The sequence below is a fragment of the Rhinolophus sinicus genome, linkage group LG04 (genome assembly GCF_036562045.2).
Source record: "Rhinolophus sinicus isolate RSC01 linkage group LG04, ASM3656204v1, whole genome shotgun sequence".
NCBI lineage: Eukaryota > Metazoa > Chordata > Mammalia > Chiroptera > Rhinolophidae > Rhinolophus > Rhinolophus sinicus.
The window spans coordinates 169,877,053-169,898,871 of record NC_133754.1 but is presented as its reverse complement, the minus strand read 5'-3'; the positions used below and the strand labels follow the sequence as shown (position 1 = coordinate 169,898,871).

General features: G+C 39.9%; 1 protein-coding gene across 11 annotated transcripts in view; it reads left to right on the top strand.

The window, feature by feature from the left end:
- Positions 1–21,819, top strand: part of SUSD1 (sushi domain containing 1) — a 116,489-nt gene that overhangs the window by 68,592 nt on the left and 26,078 nt on the right. For 7 of the 11 annotated variants that reach the window (XR_012495890.1, XR_012495892.1, XM_074330828.1 and 4 more), the window contains exons 11-13: positions 7,758–7,849; positions 8,570–8,756; positions 19,565–19,661. Coding sequence is in view for 7 of the 11 variants with exons in the window: in XM_074330828.1 (XP_074186929.1) it covers positions 7,758–7,849; positions 8,570–8,756; positions 19,565–19,661 (376 nt within the window). In the remaining 4 variants the exon portion in view is untranslated. The remainder of the gene's footprint in view (positions 1–7,757; positions 7,850–8,569; positions 8,757–19,564; positions 19,662–21,819) is intronic. The other 4 variants (XR_012495893.1, XM_074330832.1, XM_074330833.1 and 1 more) reach the window with 2 other exon arrangements.

Sequence of the window (21,819 nt, the reverse complement as noted above, 5' to 3'; positions counted from 1 at the left end):
TAAAGGATATTTTTGTTGTTTCTTGGTGAAGGTGGGGATGAATTGCGTGTTCTTCTGTTTTGGGGTTCTCTTTTGCCTTGTAGGATCTTCATTTCCCCCTTTTTTCATTTTTCCCCATCACCACTTAGTTTCCCAGGGACACAAATTCCTTCCTTTTAATCCTCTTCTTTCCCTGAAACAGTGAATTGCTCGTACCACTACTTCAAGTCTCATCGACTTTTCATCCTTTGTTTGTCGTCGGTACTCTCTCTTTTTTTTTTTTTTTAAGATTTTATTGGGGAAGGAGAACAGGACTTTATTGGGGAACAGTGTGTACTTCCAGGACTCTTTTCCAAGTCAAGTTGTTGTCCTTTCAATCTTAGTTGTGGAGGGTGCCATTCAGCTTCAAGTTGTCCTTTCAGTCTTAGTTGTGGAGGGCGCAGCTCAGCTCCAGGTCTAGTTGCTGTTGCTAGTTGCAGGGGGCGCAGCCCATCATCCCTTGTGGGAGTCAAACCAGCAACCTTGTGGTTGAGAGGAAGCGTTCCAACCAACTGAGCCATCTGGGAGGCAGCTCAGCTCAAGGTGCCGTGCTCAATCTTAGTTGCAGGGGTTGGAGCCCACCATCCCTTGCGGGACTCGAGGAATTGAACCGGCAACCTTGTGGTTGAGAGCCCACTGGCCCATGTGAGAATCGAACCGGCAGCCTTCGGAGTTAGGAGCACAGAGCTCCAACTGCTTGAGCCACCGGGCTGGCCCATCAGTACTCATATATCAGTTCTCTTTCAGTGCTTTCACCCAAATAAAGAGGAATTTTCTTTTCTGGGAGTGAATCTAGCTCACTCTAGGGCCCTTTGTTTTCCTCTTCTCTTTCACATGGCTCTTCTAGAACCTTCTAACTATATACAATGAGTTGTGGGAGATATGAGAGATAGTTTTGCTGGAATTTGATCTTTATTTTTCTATTAGAAAGTAATTTAAAGTTTGTAGTATTCTCTGCCTTTCAGTTATGATGACAGCATTGGTTTTATTTGTTCTTCTTATAGAGTCGAAGAATATTTTAGAGATTGTGTGGAGAGATGTGGATTTACGGGACCATTGTTATCCTTGAAGAAATTGGAACTCTAATCTATAATAAATTCTTACGTGCTAACATTTCCACCTCCATATCTTTGCTCATGCTATTTCTCCTACCTGGAATCCCCTCCCTTTCCTTCAGTTTCTATATTTCCTTTGTTCCCTTCTTCCACTATCTCCCTAGCTGAAAGCAAGTTTCCTTCTTTCTGAATTGCCATACTCTATTTCAGGAAGAAGTAAAAGTAAGAGTTTGGCACAGTTATCCTGGAGTCATGGTATCTAAATTCAAATCTCAGATCTGTTGCATACTTTCTCTGTGCCTTTGGGCAAGTTATTTAACGGTAAAAATGATCATGGGTTTGTTGGGAGACTAAATGAGTTATGGAGAACCAGCACAGTCACTACCTGACCCAATAAGCATCTATCAAATGTTAGCTATTACATAGTTTACCTTATGACATTTATTATATACTCCCTTGTATTTTTGTTATACTGATACAGGGTGTAACTCCTAGATGAAATACATGTTAAGGGCAGAAACCATATCTTATTCAGAGCACCTGTATTCCATTGGGTTAACATGCTCTCAGTTACTTAGTTTTTCCCTTATTGCTGATTGTTTACATTTAAACAACCAGGAACGCTGTGCCTGCCATTGTCCTGGACACTAGGAGTTTCTCTCCTCAAGGAGCTCTCAATTCAATGGGGTGATAGACCAGGATCAACAGTAATACAATATATACCATGTAATTGTGGTATTTGAAAGGTACTTTGGGAGCACAGAGGAAGTAATGATTGATTTTGCCCAGAGTTGCTCACCCACATTAATGAAGTAGAAACAAAGTTTCAAAGAATTTGATGAATGAAGAGCTAAGTTTTCTCTTCTCTGAAGCATTCTTGCAGGTCTGGATTTGCAACTTCAGGGTTTTAGATTCATTTGGCCTTCTGGGTGGGGAAGGGAGAGACTGAGAAGGCAGAGTGACCACTAAAAATGAACCAGAAAAAGAATATTTGTATGATAGACAGGGCATGTGCTTTCCATAGCAAAGGATCAGGTAGCAGTGTAGGACAGGACTCAGGACCAGCTGTCCTCTATTGGGACCCTTTTCTCCCCAATGAACTCATCATGGGCTCACCCTGCCTGTGGTGCAAACTATAAATCCCTTGAATGGAGAGAAGGGGACCTAGTGTGAGAGTTGCTGTTTGACCAAGATGGAACTGAATTTAACCAGTGAGACATTCCCTGTAAGCAGAAAGAATTGCAGACCTACCACTACTGTAACATAATGTATGTATGTATGTGCATGTGTGCATGCGTGTGTGTGTGTTAAAAACAAAACAAAAAAACCAACAGAATCATTATATACGTACCATTCATCTTGCTTTTTAATTTTTTAATTTTGGCTTTCCAATATTCTGTGGTCATACTTCCATACCAGTTCATATAGTGTCATCTCATTCACTTCAAAGGAAACATAATACTCTACAGTGTGAAGGTACATTAATTTAATAACTTATCCACTATGGAAGTATTTTTAGGGTTTTTTCCCCCGTCAAATTTTTGTTATTACAACAATGCTACTATTAATATACTTGTATATATTATGTTTTGTTGATTCTCAGATGCACTTTTATTCCACATTTTAATATCTATGAAATCTTACAATTGTTATACAGTCAGGTGGCTGCCATGAACATAATTGTCATTACCTATGTTTGCATCAAATTGGTCATAGCTATTCATAGTGTTGCTACTTTTATTCAGTTATGGACATTATTGGTACTGTTAACCTTTTGAGTTTAATTGCCTATTAAAACTTTTCCAGAAAGGTTACACTATGACATATGTAGAAAACCATAGAACAGCAATAAAAAAGCAAGTGTCAATGGCTTGTAAGAAAATTCTGGAGAAAATAGAGCACAGTTAAGAAATACTGCCCCACCAAAACTCTGGATAGCAAATACAGCTATTGATAACTCTTAATTGAAAAGTGATTGAGAAGTGTTATATACTGAATATGAAGAAATTTTAGAAGTTTCTCAATCAGTTTTGCTTATATGTTTTATGATATATGATAAAATTTTAATGTCTCTATAGGTCTGAAAAAGCTCTTTCAACCAGTATAAAAAAGATAAGAAAATAATCACAACACAGTTTACTTGGTAGGATTTTTTTTCCTTAATGAGACAAAATAATGGTGTGTCTTACAAGAATGGTATGTTAGGTTTGATGAAATATGTTGCATGTTTGCATAGTTGGGGAGAATATTTCTGTAGAATTGAGTCTTAAGAATGGAATTGCTAAGATAAAGAGCCTCATACATTCTTCTCCACAAAGATTGTACAGGCACACCTCAGAGATATCGTGGGTTCCAGACCACCACAATAAATTGAATATCGCAATAAAGCGAGTCACACGAATTTTTTGGTTGCCCAGGGTGTCTAAAAGTCATGTTTATGCTATAGTGTGGTCTAAGTGTGCAATAGCAGTATGTCTAAAAGCCCAAAGTACGTACCTTAATTATATACTTTATTGCTGAAAAATGCTAATCATCTTCTGAGCCTTCAGTGATTCGTAATAATTTTTGCTGGTGCAGGATCTTACCTTCAATTCTTAAAAAAATCAATATGTATGAAGTGCAATAAAGTGAAGCGCAATAAAACGAGGTATGCCTGTATCAATTTACACACACACCTCTTTCCCAACACCTTCACTAACACTGAGGATTATAATTTTTTAATGTTTACAGCCTAACAAGTGAAAAGTATATTTTAATTTGTATCTCTTTGATTATTTAATGGCCTATTACAGTTCTATGAATCATTTTTTCTATTTATTGATCATTTTTGTATGTTGTTGGTATTTTTCTTCATGGTAAGTACTCTTTAAAAATCAGGGCCATCAACTTTTTCAAATATGTTACAATTTTTTTCAATTTGTTGTTTGTCTTTCATACTTGGGTTATTATATCTTTTGCCATAAAGAAAGATTTTTTAGTCAAATTAAAAAATATTTTCTAGTTCTCTTATTATTTCTTTCTGAGCCAAGATGATAGAGCTATATTCTTTTCTAGTGTGTTTTTTTTTTAGTTAAAAAATTTAATACAGCTGGAATCCTTTTTGCCTGTTAGGTCAAGGTGAGAATCTAATGTGAGTTTTTCTCTATGGATAACTATTTCCCAACTCAATTTATTTCCCACTGATCTGAAATTCCACTCTTATATAAATTCCCACGCATCGATCTTTTGATTTCTGGGTTCTACTCTGTTCCACTGTTCCACTTACTAGTAACAAACTATTTAATTACTTAAGCATTCTCAGTGGGGGTGATATCACCCCCAGTGGAGCAAAAATCACCCACTACAGGGCAAAAATTAGTTCTTGAGGAGCAAAAATTAGTTCTTGAGGAGTTCTTTTTATATATGAAGCATAGATAAACATATAGTACATAGAAACACAATTTTAAAACATTTCCCCCCCTAATCTCTCATCCTCTATAAAATTTTAATACCACAGATATGCTTTTTAAAAAGACTCCTGGGAGCGGGGGGTTATCACTTTGTAAGGGGTATAAATGATAAATGTCTAACTATTACAGTGTTTTGTACACATGAAACTAATAAAAAAAATCCTTGTGGGGCTATAATGAAAAAAGGTTGAGAAACACAGCTTTATAATAGGTATTGGTACCTGGTTATGTCCTCTTTCAATATTTTTATTTCATTTTTTTTCCTTTGCCATTCTCATTAATTTTCCCAAAGGAATTTAGCAGTAATTGCTTTCTGTTGATTGAGGGTGCCAAGCTGATTCCTGCATCTGGGACATTGACCTTGGAGTTCTATGTCTGACCCCTCTTCTTCCACTCTTTGTGGCTCACTCACATCCTTCTGGTCCCTGCTCACCTGTCACCTCCACAGAGGGCTTCCTTGACCATCCTTTCGATCCTCGCATGATGATTTTTTTCATAGTCTTTACCAGTACACAAGATTATATTTTTATTTATTTGTTTTTGTTTACTTTCTGCCTTTCTCATTAGAATGAATTTCATTAGGTGTAGGGACTTTGTTTGCCCACCACTTTATCCTCAGCCCTAAAACATGCCTGACACACGGTAAGAAGTTTCTAAATATTCATTGAATGAATGTGTAAATTTGCCATGTTCCAAGAAGATCCATTGGAATCGCCACTGGAAGTATATTCCATTTATAGATTAATTGGTGGAGAATTGACATCTTTTTCACTTTTTAGTCTTACCATTCAAGGATGTGGCATTTCTCTCTTTATTGTTTTCTTTTGTGTCCTTTAGGAAAAAAAATGTTTTTAAATCTTCATGTAAGTCTTGGACATTTCTAGTTACATTTATTTCTAGGTATTTGAAGTTTGTTCGTGGTATCTTTTCTTGTGAATAGGAATCTTTTAATTTTTCTGTTGGCTTTCATTTATTGTTTTAGTTTCCAATTTCTGGAATGACAAATTACTGCAAATTAATGGCTTAAAACAACACAAATTTACTAGAGGTCAGAAGTCCAAATCAGTTTCACTGGGTTAAAATCAAGGTGTCAGCAAGGTGTATTTATTCTGGGGTCTCAAGGGCAGAACCTGTTTCTTTGTCCTTTCCGGTTTCTAGAGCCTGACTAAATTTCTTGGCTCATGGTCCCATCCCCCATCCTTGAAGCTCATCAGCTTAACATCTGCTTTCATCCTTAACTCTCTCTCTAACCCTGACCTTCTTATCTCCCTCTAATAAGAACTCTTGCCATCACATTGGGCCCATCTGGATAACCCGGAATAATCTTCCTATTAAATCACATTTGAAAGTCCTTCTGCCATGTAAGGTCTCATGGTCATAGATTCTGGGATCTAGGATGTGGACATCTTTGGGGGGCCTACGATAGTTGTTCTTGCAGATATATAGAACATTATTAGTTTTTCTGTGTCCTTGGGTTGAGGTGCGCTTTGCCAGACTTCTATTATTTGTACTTGTTTTTCTAGTTTCAAGCAGTTTCATATTTGTTTTTCTGTTGATTCCCTTAGGTTTACTGGCAGTTGCATCATTTGTTCCCTTTCTTACTGGTATTTATAGCTCATTTTTTTCTTGCTTCTTTTGGCATTGTCTAGAATTTTCTGACTAATGCTAAATAATAGCTATGAGACCATGCATTCTTATATTGTTCTTAGCTTTACAAGAAATTGCTTCATTGTTTTATGGGGTATGTTTTACAAGGATGGTGGTTTCTAATAACTACTCTTTTAAATTAAGGAGTTTCTGTCAAGTTAAATCCTAGTTTGCTAAGATTTTTAGTCAGGAATATATAATTAATGTATTAATCACTATGATAATAAAAGTAACCATATGGTTTTTCTCTTTTAATCTATTAATAGCTTTTCCAATAACGATCACCTCGGTGTTCCTGGATTAAATCTCCCTTGGTCATAGTGTGTTATTCTTTTAATGTACTGCTGTTTAATGTACTTCTATTTGCTAATGTTTTATTTTGTATTTTTGTATTTATCTTGATCAATGAGTTTAGCGTAGTGTGTTTAGTGATGGGTTTTGCCATCCTTGTGTCGTTTGGGCATGTGGATTATGTTGTCGTATTGAATGAACTAGGAAACTTTTCACCTTTTGTATAGTCTGGAGCTGTTTAAATAATATTGAAGTTATTTGATTTCTGTAGGTTTCATCAGGGTGAGGTGCCTTGGACCACTACTACTTATCTCCCAAACCATCTTCTGTAACCAGTAGTGAAAATACATATTATCCTGAACCATCTATACTTTCTGACCTACTCTGTCTTACGACATTTGGAGTATGGAGTGTGACCTGTGGAACTGGTTTTCTATGGGCAAAGCTTCCCAATCCATAAAGAGCACTCACATCCACCAACTGGACTTCATCATAGGAACCTGTCAGGTCAGGGCCTTACACAATAAAGGCTTGGCTCCTAGGAGACTTTCTTTTCTTCAGGTGTTTTGGGAGTTGTCTCTATCACTTACTAATCACCACAGTGTTCCTATGAAACTCATCAGCAAGTCTGTTCTATTATTTCTAGTTTAGGGACGGATGGTTATTGAAGAAAATGACCTCTGACAGCAGAGTTTTGAATAAGTAGTTTTTATTGTTAAAAAGCTTGGGGCAGTGCCTCTATATTCTGCTGTAGGAGATCTGAACTAACTTTTGGATTGATTACCATGAAATTGAGCAGAGGCCAACGAGTGCTTTGATCACAAGAAATAAGGAAGCCCAAACCAAGAGGGCCCCCTCCCCACTTTCCGTCATGAAAAGCTAGACTGCTTGAGATAGGCTTTTTCAGTTCCTCAAGGAGCAATGCTCAATTCTGTGCTGAAATGTTGCTCTCAGCTCAGAACTGAAAACTGATCCTGATTTGTATAAATGAGGTTACCCAAGGCCAGGACAATGAGCTGCAGTTTTAACTTAGTAAACCAAGGGAGTTTGCAGTGAATAAATTTTAATAATTTTTAAGAGGGACCCTCTGACTGGGGATCTTGTGATCTTAAATCTTTCAACAAAACTAAGTACATAGATGTAAAAGTGGTATTTGTGGGACTGCTGCCACTAATTTCTAAATTAAAATACTGCTGCATCTTCCTATGTAAATGTTTATCCTTGGAAAATGTGTTAATTGAAAGGTAGCATTTTTGTATAGGGTGTCAAATGATTTCTCATTCTTTTTCTCCGACAGTAGAACAGATTATTGGTAACATTTCAATATTTAATGAAACCTGCTTAAGATGGAGAAGTATGAAGACCACTGGTGTAGAGGAGATGTATTTAGTAAGTTACTGAAAGTTACTCTGTTTATGAGTGTTTGTCTTTTGTGGGAGGTTTAAAAACTATGAACAAACCTAAACATGTACTTATATAGCTGCCATGAGAAATAGAAGACTCATAGTGACAGTTGCAATCAGAGACAAGAAAATGGGCACTTTCGCTGCATATTTGAAGACAGAGACTTTGGGGATTGGTGAGACAGCCAGGAGAGGTTTTTTGTGCACATAACCTGGTACAGAGTTGATGTTCAGGCAGGACCCATGGAGGAATCCAATGGCTTTTGTATGTGTGTGTCTCTCCACACCAGTGTCCTGGACCAGTGAGATGAGCTGTTATTAGAAGGAATTAAGTAGGAAGAGTTATGTGTCTATTGTATGCATGAGAACAAGGAAAGATGCCAGAAAGAGAAAGTTGGGCCCTTAGATTTTTTTGCGTTCTGATTTAAAGTATATTTGTTATACTGATACTATTCTAACTATAATACTATGGTATTATTAGGTTGGTGCAAAAGTAATCGCGGTTTTTGCAATTATTTTTAACCTTTTAAACCACAATTATTTTTGCACCCACTTAACACACCTCTAATATTTGCTTACTGTTGTATTTCACTTTTTCAAGGGACTTTGGAGTAGAGAGCAAGAGAGGTCATGAGAAAGGGAAGGATCTAGGCACTCAGAACCTTTCATGCTAGTGATTCACTTGGTGAACTTTTCTGTGTTTTAGTTGCACATTCGGGGCCTGAGATGGTATCAAAAGGAATTTGCCCAGGAAATGATCTTTAACATCACTACCAGCAGCCAGGCTCCTGAGATGTGCTTGGACCTGCGTCCGGGTACCAACTACAGTGTCAGTGTCCAGGCTTTGTCTTCTGTACTTCCCGTGGTCATCTCCCTGACAACCCAGATAACAGGTAAATCTTGAATAACAGCATTTGGATGAACAGAGTCACCATGGAGCTGTAGTTAGGCCTGGATAAAGAGGAACACTACTCCTTTTTATCACTATATAATGAACTGTAAGAGAGAGAGAAAGAAGGACATGGAATTGGAGAGGGGTGCTAAGGGGCCTGCAACTGTGACTGTAATGTTTTATTTCTTCATCTTCTTCTTTTTTTTTGTAATGTTTTATTTCTTAACAAAGATATCCGAAACAAAATGTTAACACTGATTAAATCTGGGTAGTGTGTACATGATTGTTGGTTAAATTCCGTCTGGAGATTTGAAATATTTCATACTTAAAAGGAATTTTTCCTATTACTGTTTTTTTCTCAGCAACATATTTAGTTGTCATTCTGTTGCAAGTGGCTTAAGAATAGGTTTCTCTCAGGGAAAAATGATTGGCAGTCCCACTGTAGTCCATCACGAATTCATTTTCTTGTCTCTCCTCAAACCTGTGATACCCCTCTCTACACACACTCGGCGCTAACGCTCAGAACATGATCTTGTTTCTTATTTCACTGAGAAATCAGAAGTAATCAGGTGAGGGCTTGCCAGTCCCAAACCTCCCATTGCCATCTGCATGCAGAACCATATATATCGTCTTCTCTCTTGTCCCACTCTTAAGGCTTCCGCCCACCCTGAAACTGGTGATTGGACCCTGTCCCTTCTGGCCTAATCATCACTCTGCCCCGCCCTTCCTCTCCCCGCCCCCAATGTACAATTAGTCCCAACACTGCACAAGCCTGTGGTAATATCTCTTTTTTCAACAAAAACAAAGAAAAAATAAACCACTTGCTTTGCTTCCGTATTCTCTCCAGCTACTTTGTCTTCTCTCAGACCCGCTTTACTGTAAAACTCCATGAAAGAAGTGTCGGTGGTACAGGCTGCACATCCTGACCTCCTGTCCTCCCTTTACATGGCTCCAATCTGGAAGCATCGGCCTCCACTGATTTACTAAAAGGGTCCCCATTTTGTAAAATCCACTGGCCAGTTTTGTTCTTAATCTGGTTTTCTCTACAGCATTTGATATTCCCGCCTTCTTAGAACACTTTTCCTCTTGGCTTTGGTTCATCCTGCCTTGTTGGCTGCTCCTTCTCAGTCTTCTTCACTGGTTCCATCGACTTTTATTGGTGCATCCCCCACCCTGCCCACCCACTGCTCCACATTCCCCCAGCCTCTTCCCTTCCTTTCTCTTCATTATCTACCCTTTCTGCCGAAGTGATCTCTACCAGTCTCGTGGCTATAATATTACCTATATGCTAAGGATTCTTAAATATGTATCCTAGTCCCTATGTCTCCTTGAGTTCCACTCTTGTACATCCACCCCTCTCCTCAACATATCCTGTTGAACATCTGGTAGCCATATCCAACAGAACTTTTGATTTCTCACCTCTTCCCTCACCCCTGGATCAATTTTCCTCCCATGTTTCTCTATCTCAGTTATTGGCTCTCTTACTCACCAATTGCTCAGACCAAAAGAGTCATGATTGGTTCTGCCCCTCCCACCAATTCCTAATCCATCAACAAGCCCCCTTGGCTTATTTCCAAAATATATGCTGAATCCTACCACTTCTCCCCACTTTCACCTTTGCCACTAGCAACCTAATCCAAGCTCTTGCTTGGCCTCCTGCAGTAGATTTCTAACTGGTCTCTGCTTTCACAATTGCCTATCAAGCTCTGCCCGCTCCAAGTCTTAAACTTCCCCGTAGTTAAAGACATTTTTTAAAAATGCATATGAGTACATGTCGTTCCCCAGCTCAAAGCTGTCCAATGAGTTTCTGTTAGTTTAGAATAGAATCCAAATCTGCTTCTTCTTCCTGGACAATCTCTCCACATGGCTTCCTTACTCTGTAGTCACTCAGGTCTCTGCTAAAATGCCATCACCTTAGAGAGGCTCTCCCTGCTCATCCTTCCATAAAGAACCTCCCCGTCTCCACCCCCCCCCATCACTCTGTCCACTTACCTTGCTTGAATTGGTTCACAGAAACTGTGTTTTCAAAAATTGTAATTTTAAATTTACTTGTTTATTTTCTTTCTCCCCAACTAAAATAGGAGCTCTTTAAAGCCAGAAAATTTTGTCTGTGTGTTCTACATTGAATGCCCAGCACGTAAAGGCAGTGCTAGCACATACCACAACAAAGAAATATTTTTGTAATGAATGAATACAAGGGCCAACCCCAAAATGGTCACTGGTGGTATTGGTCTTGAGGAGATGCCTGGTTAGTTAAGAAAGGCTTTACACCAAAAAGAATTTACCATGTTTTGGGCTGGAAAGAGAAGCAATGTTCAATTTGGGCATTCCTTTCTTTGTGACTTATTAACACGTTGCGTACGGCGGGGTTTAAATCCCTCATACCCCTCTGTTCCGGCAGGTTTTTAAAAGAAACCACTTTAAAATGCACTCTTCTCTTTAAAGTGTGAATGCTTCTATGTCATTTATTATTTTTCTATGGAATTTTTTAGGATTTACTTACCTATGATGTTAATAATCCCTCCTGGTGTGATACTGCAGAAAGCAGCTTCCTTTGTGCAGTGGGACACGGCAAAAATTGTATATGTACCGAGTTTCACTTCTCACTTTTTTTGATGCGCACACTTTACACACCCGTGTGTGATATTTTTTCTTTCCTCTTCCCACTATGGGCTCCAGATGATGCATGGCCAAATCTCCCGAGAGCCTGGCCGGATTGTCCTCCTTGGGGGCCCGCTGCGTAGGCACTTTCACAGCTGGTTCCCTATCGCCACTCGTCTCACCTCCCTGTCTTGGCCTCTCACTGCTCTCTGCCCAATCTTTTGAAATTTGGAATCGTGCAATGGAGAACAATGTGGCTTTGAAAAAAGTCCATTCTAACGCGAATGGTAGCATTGTTGCATAGCAATGCATGACATGTTGAACATAGCAATGCATGGTAGCATTGTTGCGTAACTACGGCCAATAATATGAAAATAATTCCTTTCAACTTCCTATAACTTTGCATTGATGAGGTTACAATATGTATTTCATGAGGTATCACCGAAGAGTTAAATAAAATAATTCGGTGTTTTTCCAAAAATAACATAATTCAAAATCGCCTAAGGGATACTAAGGTTCCAAATGTTATAAACAAATCACTACAGTTCTGGAAAACTCTGTTTATTCGTACATCCACTGTTGTGAATGTAACACGTGAAATGACTCATGGGTGAAAAAATGTATCCGATTCAAAATCACTATTTTTTTAGAAAAAAATAATATGAATTCTAAAAAGTGTACATATGATGCAGACTTTATTCATTAACGACATTTGCCCGTTAGATATTAACGAAACACAAATAATTCAATAAAATATGCAAAGTAAAAAGAGTCAACAGTAAAAACGAGAATTCTCCTTATCCGTCCTTAACGCATGGCTCAGAAAAAAACGAAGATTCTCGTGATCCGTACACAACGTGTTAATATTAAAATGAATAGTTATTCAGTCTCCTACTCTTTGGTCCTTGTCATGTTTAGATGGTTTGCATTGCTGATTCAAATGAGCATTTCATACTTTTGAATTGGGGGAAGGGAGTTTCATCTTGAAGAAACACTTATTTCTACTTTGTTTTGTAGGCTAAAATATAGCCCCGGTAGCTCAAGCATTCTTTGTCTGTGCCACCAGGGGACACTGTTGAGCTGTTTAAGTTCATTGAGATCATGACTGCATATTTTCTAACTCTATCCTTCTTTAAAGAATTTGCAATTTTTTTAAAAAAGGGTGAAAAATTCAAGTTAAGATCTTATGAAAGGGTAAAAAACAAACAAAAAAACCACTAAAAAACCGTCCCTTTTATAAAAGGGGGAAAAAGAGAGCCTTATATGTTCTGAGGAGGTACGTCTGGTTACCTAAGATGTAGCTTTGTTTTAGTAAAATCATGAACTTTTGCATTTTACCAGAAATGCTAGGCAAGGAATTTGGTCCTGGAAAAATGCAGCAACTGACTTCTCAGAAGAAAAGTGAATGAATTTCCCCTATGAGTGTCTTACATTAAACTAAACCTTACTGATAGGAACAGGATGAAATCAAGCACTTTAAGTATATTGCTGATCTCAGAGGAGAGCGAAAGTTCTAGGAATGTTGAAGGACAGAGGCAAGTGTTGCAGTGAAAACGGAAGATGGTGCTGGTAAGAGGGGTAGGTGAGCTGGAAATGCTGTCACTGTGTTTCTGACTCATGGCTGACATGCTTCCGCAGGGAGCTCACTGATCTGAGTTCTTCAGAAAAGCCTCACCATTTATTCTCCCTTCAGGTTGGGGTGAAGATCAAACTTTCATCCTTGATGTAGGCCCAAAGAATCAGAATTTCCTGTGTTGATTATGCTATTTTCAATCCAGGTTGAAAACACTTGTAGGCAAAATTTTCTTCTCATAGGGAGAGAGAAAAAAACCAGAGAGGGAAAAATGGGGAGAGAGAGAAAGAGAGAAAGCAAACGCATACATAAATGTAAAGATAAACCACTTGTACTAAACAACATGGTGATCATATGAGGTTGCATGTTTAGTACGGAACCAGGAAAGCTGGAGGAGAAAATGGAAGAAAAGAGGTAAAGGAAATCATTCCTTCCCATATCTACCTTTAGTACCAAGGCTCGTAACTTATATAGGAAATTTCCCATCTCTACCTGCATTCATAATAAGAAAAAAGAGAATGTACTTTTTCAGATGTTCAGGAAAGCAACTGAAAACACAGGTGTGTCCCAAGCATTCTCATACTATCCCTTGAAGACAGAGGTGCAGTCAGGATAGCTCTTGTTTCTCCCTATAGGACGAGGGACCACAGCCTCCATCTCCGACCCTTTCTCTCTTATTACTGGATGTCCTCAGGAAGGACCATGTAAGACTAAGTCTCTTGAGTTCTTCTGCCGTGAGCTTCTCTTCCATGGTTGGCGTACCCACAAACCATCCAAGGGCAGCTCTCCTGTGTCCTCAGGCTGGTTCCAGGGTACCACACTTATTCCTGCTGGTGCCCCTGGCTCCCGGGCTCAGAAGCTGCACCAGAGGTCAGGAGAGGGACTGACATTCTTCCCAACTGTTTCCCTCCTTGTCCAGACTCTCTCAAAGTCTTTTGTGGACACAGATTTTTTGATATCGGGAGACCGAATGTTAGGTCAGGCCAGAGAGGACGTACACATGCCCTTCCATACCTCCATGGGCCAAGTATTTCTCTCATCTCCAGAAATCTCCCAGGTACTTTCTAGCTTCCAGTTGAACCCCAACTCTCTAGGTAAATGGCTCTGTGGGGATGGGTGTCTCCCAGCTCCTTTCACTGAAAGCATCCAACCTAGTTTAGGCCCCACTGAAACAAGATGATACACCATGCAGGAAAACGGGCTGCATGTGTTATTTTCTTGTGTTAACACTAGCTTTTACAAAACAGGAGTAGGAACATTTCTTGCTATCAGAAGAATATATGTGGATGTGAAGAGGTACACCTGGTTGTTTAAGATACGACTTTGTTTCAGAAAAATCTCTGAACTTTTGAATTTTCCTAGAAATAGGCACCGGATTTGGGCCTAGAAAATGTAGCTGTTGATTTTCCAGAAGAAAAGTGAACGAATGGAATTTCCCTTTTGAGTGACTTACAGTATGTTTACTATAAGTTTACTGTAAGTTTACAGTAAGTTTACTTACAGTAATCTTACTGATGGGAACAGGAATGCAGAAGCAGGGTTTCCATTTGTCGTGGTAATGGTGGAGGGCCATGCTGCGACTTAACAATTTAATTCAGCAAATATTGATTGATTGATTATATACAAAGACCTGTGCTAAGTGCTGAAGGGATAGGAAGATGAAAAGCAGATTGTCCCTTCTTCCTCGGAGGCCAAGTCTCATAACTTTATTGATAGGGGAGATGTAGCTAGCCTCCCGAGAGCTAATGACTTGTGGTGTAAGCTACCAGTTTTTCCATGGCCACCAATTTCAATTTATCATGCAGTGAGTGAGTGGCATGATCTATCTGGGGCAGTGCCAAGGATTAGAAAAGAACCATTACAGTGTCTTTATTTATATGTCTTTGTTTATACCCTGTTTCCCTGAAAATAAGACCTAGCTGGACAATCAGCTCGTGTCTTTTGGAGCAAAAATTAATATAAAACCCAGTCTTATTTTACTATAAGACCCGGTCTTTATGATGTAATATAATATAACATAATATAATATAATACAATATAATACTGAGTCTTGTATTAATTTTTGCTCCAAAAGATGCATTAGTGCTGATTGTCCAGGTAGGTCTTATTTTCGGGGAAATAGGGTATGTGTTAATTTCCTACATTTACTTGAAGTTTACAGAATAAAGTTGGGACCTTTGTTTAGTTTTGGTGCAAGTAAAATTTCCTTCTATTTTTCTTTTTGTCCATTTTTGTGGGTTTTAATGAATTGTAACACATTTGCACTTACATTACCTCCTTTATCTTCTTGATTTTCATAGCTTGCCTACATTAATGATATTAAGTTTTTGTTATGCTTATCACAACCCCCCCAGGTTATTTACTCTTTAACTTTCTTTACAATATTCTTTTTGACATTTAGTCATTTTAAATTTTCATGTAATCAATCTATTCTTATATAGCTTCTGCCTCTGGTCGTGGCAAGAAAAGCCTTCCCCACCCCGAAATCAGATTAATTCTTATTCTCTGAAACGTTCTAATGCTTCTTAATAGTTTTGCTTTTCATATTTAAACTTAGATCCATTTGGAATTTGTTTGGATATATGGTATAAGGCTAAATTTACATGCTACTATTTTTTTTTTTTTAAAGATTTTATTGGGGAAGGGAACAGGACTTTATTGGGGAACAGTGTGTACTTCCAGGACTTCTTTTTTCCAAGTCAAGTTGTTGTCCTTTCAATCTTAGTTGTGGAGGGCGTAGCTCAGCTCCGTTGCTAGTTGCAGGGGCACAGCCAGCAACCTTGTGGTTGAGAGGACGCACTCCAACTGAGCCATCCGGGAGCTCAGTGGCAGCTCAGCTCAAGGTGCCGTGTTCGATCTTAGTTGCAGGGGGCAGAGCCCACCATCCCTCGCGGGACTTGAGGAATTGAACTGGCAACCTTGTGGTTGAGAGCCCACTGGCCCATGTGGGAATCGAACCGGCAGCCTTTGGAGTTAGGAGCACGGAGCTCTAACCACCTGAGCCACCGGGCCGGCCCCTACATGCTACTATTTTTTCCCCCCAAATGATGAGCCAATTTCCTGTCACCTTTGGAAAGACTGTTCACATCCCACACTATATTCGTATTGATTTATTTAGCTCTCTTTCTAGACTGTCCTAGCTTCTATTGTACCTTTCCCTGTTCTGTGCTTGTACCTTACTATTTCAATTGTTGTAATTTTATAATATACAATTTTGCAAGACAGGTTCTTCTTCATCGCTTTTCTCCATACTCTTCAAAATTTTCTCATCATGCAAACCCCATATTTTCCTTTGTCATTTGCTTCTAGTAATGAAGGATATTGTCAACACCTAGGAACAGTAATGAGGTTCTCCCTTCTGGGTTTTCCCCCATCTCACATACCCAGGGTAAAAGAACTACATCCTCCAGCCCAGACATGACCCATTTCTTGCCTTGGGTCTGATTTGGTTTAAACCAGCCATGAGGCTAATGGAAAGGAGAGCAGATCTGCCAAGGACAGCAGTTTGGGGGACAGGAAACAGTGCCTTGGAAAATATGACTAGAAGTTAGTGTTCTTTAATCTTGAAATGTGGCTACGAACCAGCCTGATGAAGTTTAGGCCTTTTCATTAGAGAGGAAAAGTAGACTGTCTATAATATAAAGTAGGGAAGGCCTTAAGCAGACAGAGCAGAAGATAGTCTAGAAGTCACATGTTGATCGAATCAACTGGATGGTACTGCTGCATTTAGAACTACATACAAGAGACAGGGCAGTGTGGCATGGAACAAGCAGGGGGTGGCCTTCCTGTTCATTATGTGGGCCCGCCTTTCCGAGCTGAGAACACGTTGTTCTGCTCTTACTGAGGCTGTGAGAAACTGAGTGGTTTTGAAAGCTTAGCCAAGAGATTAGAGGAACTAGAATTATTAATCTTAGAGAAGAAAAAATGGAGAATAAAAGAGCCTGAGAAGGGTTCTCATATAGAAAAGAGTGAGCAGTTAGTCGCTCTCTAGGCTGAAAACAGGAACCATATGATAAAACCACTTATTTTACTGTGATGACAAAACACCACAAATGAAAGGGCATTTCAGTGACAGCCTGAGGGCAGAAGTTTTCTATTTGGGAGAGGCACATTCCGCTGGAGCACAGGTAGGGGACTTTCATACATTCTCCTCTCCCCATCCCTACTGCAAGAACCAGCTACGGTCCTCCTCAGGCGTGTCAGTTATGGAATCTGTTTCTGGGCACCTCATGGAAGCAGTGTAGACCTTCTACCCCTCTGTGTGAGGCCTTGACTGTCAGCAGGGGCTGTTCCAGGTCATCTGCTAGGGTCCCTGGCAGTCCCACAGGTTTAATGCGTAATCTATGCGACCGTATCTGTGTGACTTTGGAAGAAATTCTAGATGTATCACCGTTTAACAAAAGCTATAGGGGACGCTCACTCTTCCACCTGGTCTTAGGGCCTGGATTTCCTGGTGGTCTGCTTGTCTTTTCTCAGATGCACTTACACTGTCCCGGGGTCACCATGGCCTGTCCTGCTGATGACTGACTCCGTATCACCAGCACCGTTTGCTTCCCATCTCTGGACCTGTATTTCTGACTGCCTGCTGGACATTTCCACAAGCACTTCAAACTTCACAGGTCTAGAAGGGAGCTGCTTCTGAACTGTTCCCCAGACCTTGATGAAGGATGTCACCACTGACATACGCGTAGTTGCCAAAACCCAAGCCCAGATTCCTTCTCCTTCCTCATCTTCCACCACATTTTGTTCCGTCTCTACTCTGAGTGGCTCTTCCATCTCCATTCTCAGTGCCATCGCTTGCTTCAGATCTCAGGCACTTTGTACCTAGATTTTTTTTTTTAAATTTAAATTAAAATTTTTGGGGTGACATTAGTAATAAAATTATATAGGTTTCAAGTGTACAATTCTATAATACACCATCTATACATTGCATTGTGTGTTCACCACCCAAAGTCAAATCTCCTTCCATCACCATATATTTGACCCCATTTACCCTCTTCTACCTCTCCCCTCCACCTTTCCCTTCTGATAACCACTAAACTGTTTGTGTCTATGAGTTTGTTTTGGATGACCTGTGCTTCTGCTCTTTTCTAATTCATCCTCCAATGAGCTGTCTAAACTGTATTTCTAAAAGACACATCTGCTAAGAGTCTTTAAATGACTTTTCCTTATGTCCAGGACTTCACATCTGACCTCTACCCACACCTCTCACTTGAGTGCCTGCCTCTACCCTGCTGGGACTCCACATTTCAACCATACTGAATTACTTGTAGTTCTGTCTGTGCTGGCTCCCTCTTATTCCTCTTGCCCCTGCATTTATCTGTTCCTGTCTTTGATAGGCTCACCCTCTTGCCCTTTGATCCAGCTGTTCTTCCTTGGCATTCCCACAACTTTGTATAAATTTCTCATAGCTCTAAGCACCATGTGTTTACAATATTATCTCCACTATTAGACTCTGAGCTCTGGGAAAATAGAAACTATTATTTCTATGGCTTCCCAGCCTTATATGGTGCCTGGTGCATAGAGGTGGGTGATAAATGTGTTGAATGACAGTGTATGAATAACGTTCAATAGAGCTTTAAAAACTATTGAGGAAGGTCTAAGTTTTTATTTATTATAATTTGGATTGAGAATTTATACCCTAAAGCTATTTTCTAATTGGATAAATAGAGTCTTGAGTATCTATTTTGGCTTCCTAGTCCTTGATTTTACTGTGGCAGGGTTCAGGGCTGGCGGGGGGTGGGGGGGAAGGTAGGAGAGGAGTCGTATTTTATTCCTTCCCGTTCTCTCTTCCTCTTTCCCGCCTGTAAATCTCATCTACTTGATAGCATTGTTGAGAAGATTAAATGAGATGAGGCATATAGAAGACACATTTAGTATATTTGGTTAGTGCCCAATACATCTAAGCTGTGTTTCTCGCAAGGCAGAATGACAACTGGTACATAAATGTAACTTCCGGTTAGATGGTGGACCACCAGTGTCAGACAATTAGTATACTCTTCGCCCAGTGGAAAATCTGCTTGGGAAATCTGGTTGCTGGGAGAGTAAAATAAAGGATCTAGAAGTCTAATGTGCTGGTCTTCCCCACCAAATAGGGACTTATCCACCAAGTAAATATTAATGCCCACAGCATCCACCCTCTGTCAGTGCCGGGGCATTACTTCTCTCTAAAAAAAATTTTTTATAGTAAAACATATATAACATAAAATGTACCATGTTAACTGTTTTCCACAGTTTATTGACATGAAGTACATTCACAATGTGTAAACCATCACCAATATGTCTAAAACATTTTTCTCACCCCAAACAGAAACTTTATTTCTGTTAAGCAATAACTCCCATTCCCTACCCATCGCCTCAATCCTTGGCAACCTGTAATCTGCTTCCTGTGTCTATGAATCTGCCTATCCTAGATATTTCGTACAAGTGGAATCATACAATATTTGTTTTTTTTGTGTGTGTCTGGCTTATTTCACTTTGCATAGTGTTTTCAAGATTCATCCATGTTGTAGCATGCATCAGAACATACTCCTCACTTCTTACATTAAAATTTTCCTCTTGATGGCCCCGCTAGGACCACTTTCTTCATGCTCTTACTTATTCTGATCATGCCCTATTTTTCAACATGTTTTCAGAGCCTCCCCTTCCGGAAGTAGACTTTCTCTCAGTACATGGAGGGCCTCTACCACGTCTAAAACTGAGGAAAGCCAAGGAGAAAAATGGACCGATCAGGTCAGTAGTGGCCCCTTTTCCAGGGTTGCCCAGTAAACCTCATGAAATGTTTTTGGAAACTTTGGGTGGCTGCACTTGAACAGTTGGGGCAATGCAGTCAGGGCCTCTTTTTTTTCGTTCTTTGGCCACTTTAAATTCTTTTGGCCACTTTAAATTAAAGACTGGGCCTTTAATTCCAACCAGCACCCTTCCCAACAAATAGACTTTTAAAGGACCAGAGACAAGTAGCTTAGCTCAAGAAATAAAATCTGTTCCTTTAGTCATTGGACAAGCATTGGCTGGGTGTCTGTGACATGTCAGGCGTTATCCTTTACACTCACATATCTGTTAGTGACAGTGCATCAGCAGCATCATGCCATTTACCAGACAGAATATATTTTTCTTGATTTAAGGTGGATCTTCAGGTATGTATAGTGGCTTCTGAAAGGGTCATTTGAATAATTCTTTTAATTCATTCATGTATTGAGTTCTGGGCAGACATTGTGTAGTTAATGACTGCTTCTGGGACTCCAAATGATAGTAGGATAGAATTAATTTACCTCAGTTGGAGGACTACATTGTGTTCAGTTAAGCATTTTATTGACAAATGTCGTGGTAGAATTAGGAAAGCAGAATCATTCCTTTTTAGAGAGGAAGATAGAGGTTGTCCTGGAGAGATGAGCAACTTGCTCACAGGAATAAGTCAAGGAGATAACACTACTTTGCCATCCTTGACACAACCTACATTGCCTTATGTCTCTCTTGACCTATCAGTCTAATGACCCTCCAGTACAATCAAGGTAAAAATAAATGTGAGGTATTATAAAAAAGAACATCTAAAGATATTACCTGTGTGTCTATTTATAATGAAACTTAGGCTTTTTCTCTCTTTCCATTAGTTTAAGTTCAGTAAAATGCTCAAAGGTCTTACAAGGACTGGGTATTGCCTAAATTGTTCTGTTTCTTGATGCCTGACAAGTGACTGGAAGACATTATAATTCTGTTGCTAAAAGAGAACATAAGTTGTGATATCACTGCCTGAAAGAATTTGCAAGAGCAAATGTGATATTTGGGTCAAACAATTATTATACGTAAGGCAAAAAGAAGAGGCAAATGACAGTCTACTCTTGTGGCTTGTGCAGGTCAGTGCCTCCAAAACAGGAAGTGGAGATCTGTGAGTCATTCAGGGAGGGGGGTGGTGGGAAAGAGGTGAGGAGTCCTTCCAGAACAGTCATGTTCCAAACAGCCACAACTGCTTCCCTCACGTCATCAGGGCCAATTACCAGCAGGCAAGTGGGGCAATTTCCTCGGCCTGACAACTAGACCTGGTTTGAGCTGGGGGTAGCAGCTTTGCCAGTGTTAACAGACTTGAGCCTGCTTTGTGCATTGTTGTGCGGCAGTGGTTTGGGGCCCATGGTGGAGCCGGGGCTCTGGGACCAAGACTTTCTTCCTTAGCTTGTGGATCTTGGGTGGATAATGTAGCCGATTCTTGGGCCTCTCAATGGCGGTGTCTCCCACCCTTGCCAGACTAGAGGAATCACCTGGGCTGCTTTATCAGCAAGCTAAATTCTCAGACTCAGCTCCTGGAAAATTGAATTCAGTATGTCTGGGGATAAGGACTAGAACTTTGTATGATTATCAAGCAACTCAGGTGATTGTGATCATGCTAAATGGGGAGACCGTTTTCTGTCATGGGAATGGGGCCTCTAGTGGGCAATTGTACAGAGCCAAGTAGTTCAGGGGAACCGTGAACTTGAACACCACCACCTACTTGGAAAAATGAGAAGGATTTGAAGGTGTGCTTATGGACAGGATGGAGCTGCTGCAACATTTACTTTCTTACCTGTGGCCATCATTTATAGGGATATCTTAAGTCCTCAGGAAAGTTTGTTGTTACAGGTGTTCCCTTGTAGGCAGTGGGGGCTGAGTCAATGTTTATTGGCGGTAGCAGTGACAACTCATTGCCCTGCAGGCTTTACTTCATTCCCTTCAAAGAAATCCCTAACTGCATTAGGACTGACCTGGTGAAAGTGAACCCAGAGTTTGTAGAAATCAGAGCCCGAGGACACCTAAGATGTTTGGAACCAAGACTTTCCAAATCGAACACCTACTCTATGGGGAGGGCTACCTTTTCTTAACCTAGTGACTCATGGGAAGCAAGACATGGGGCATCAGGAAT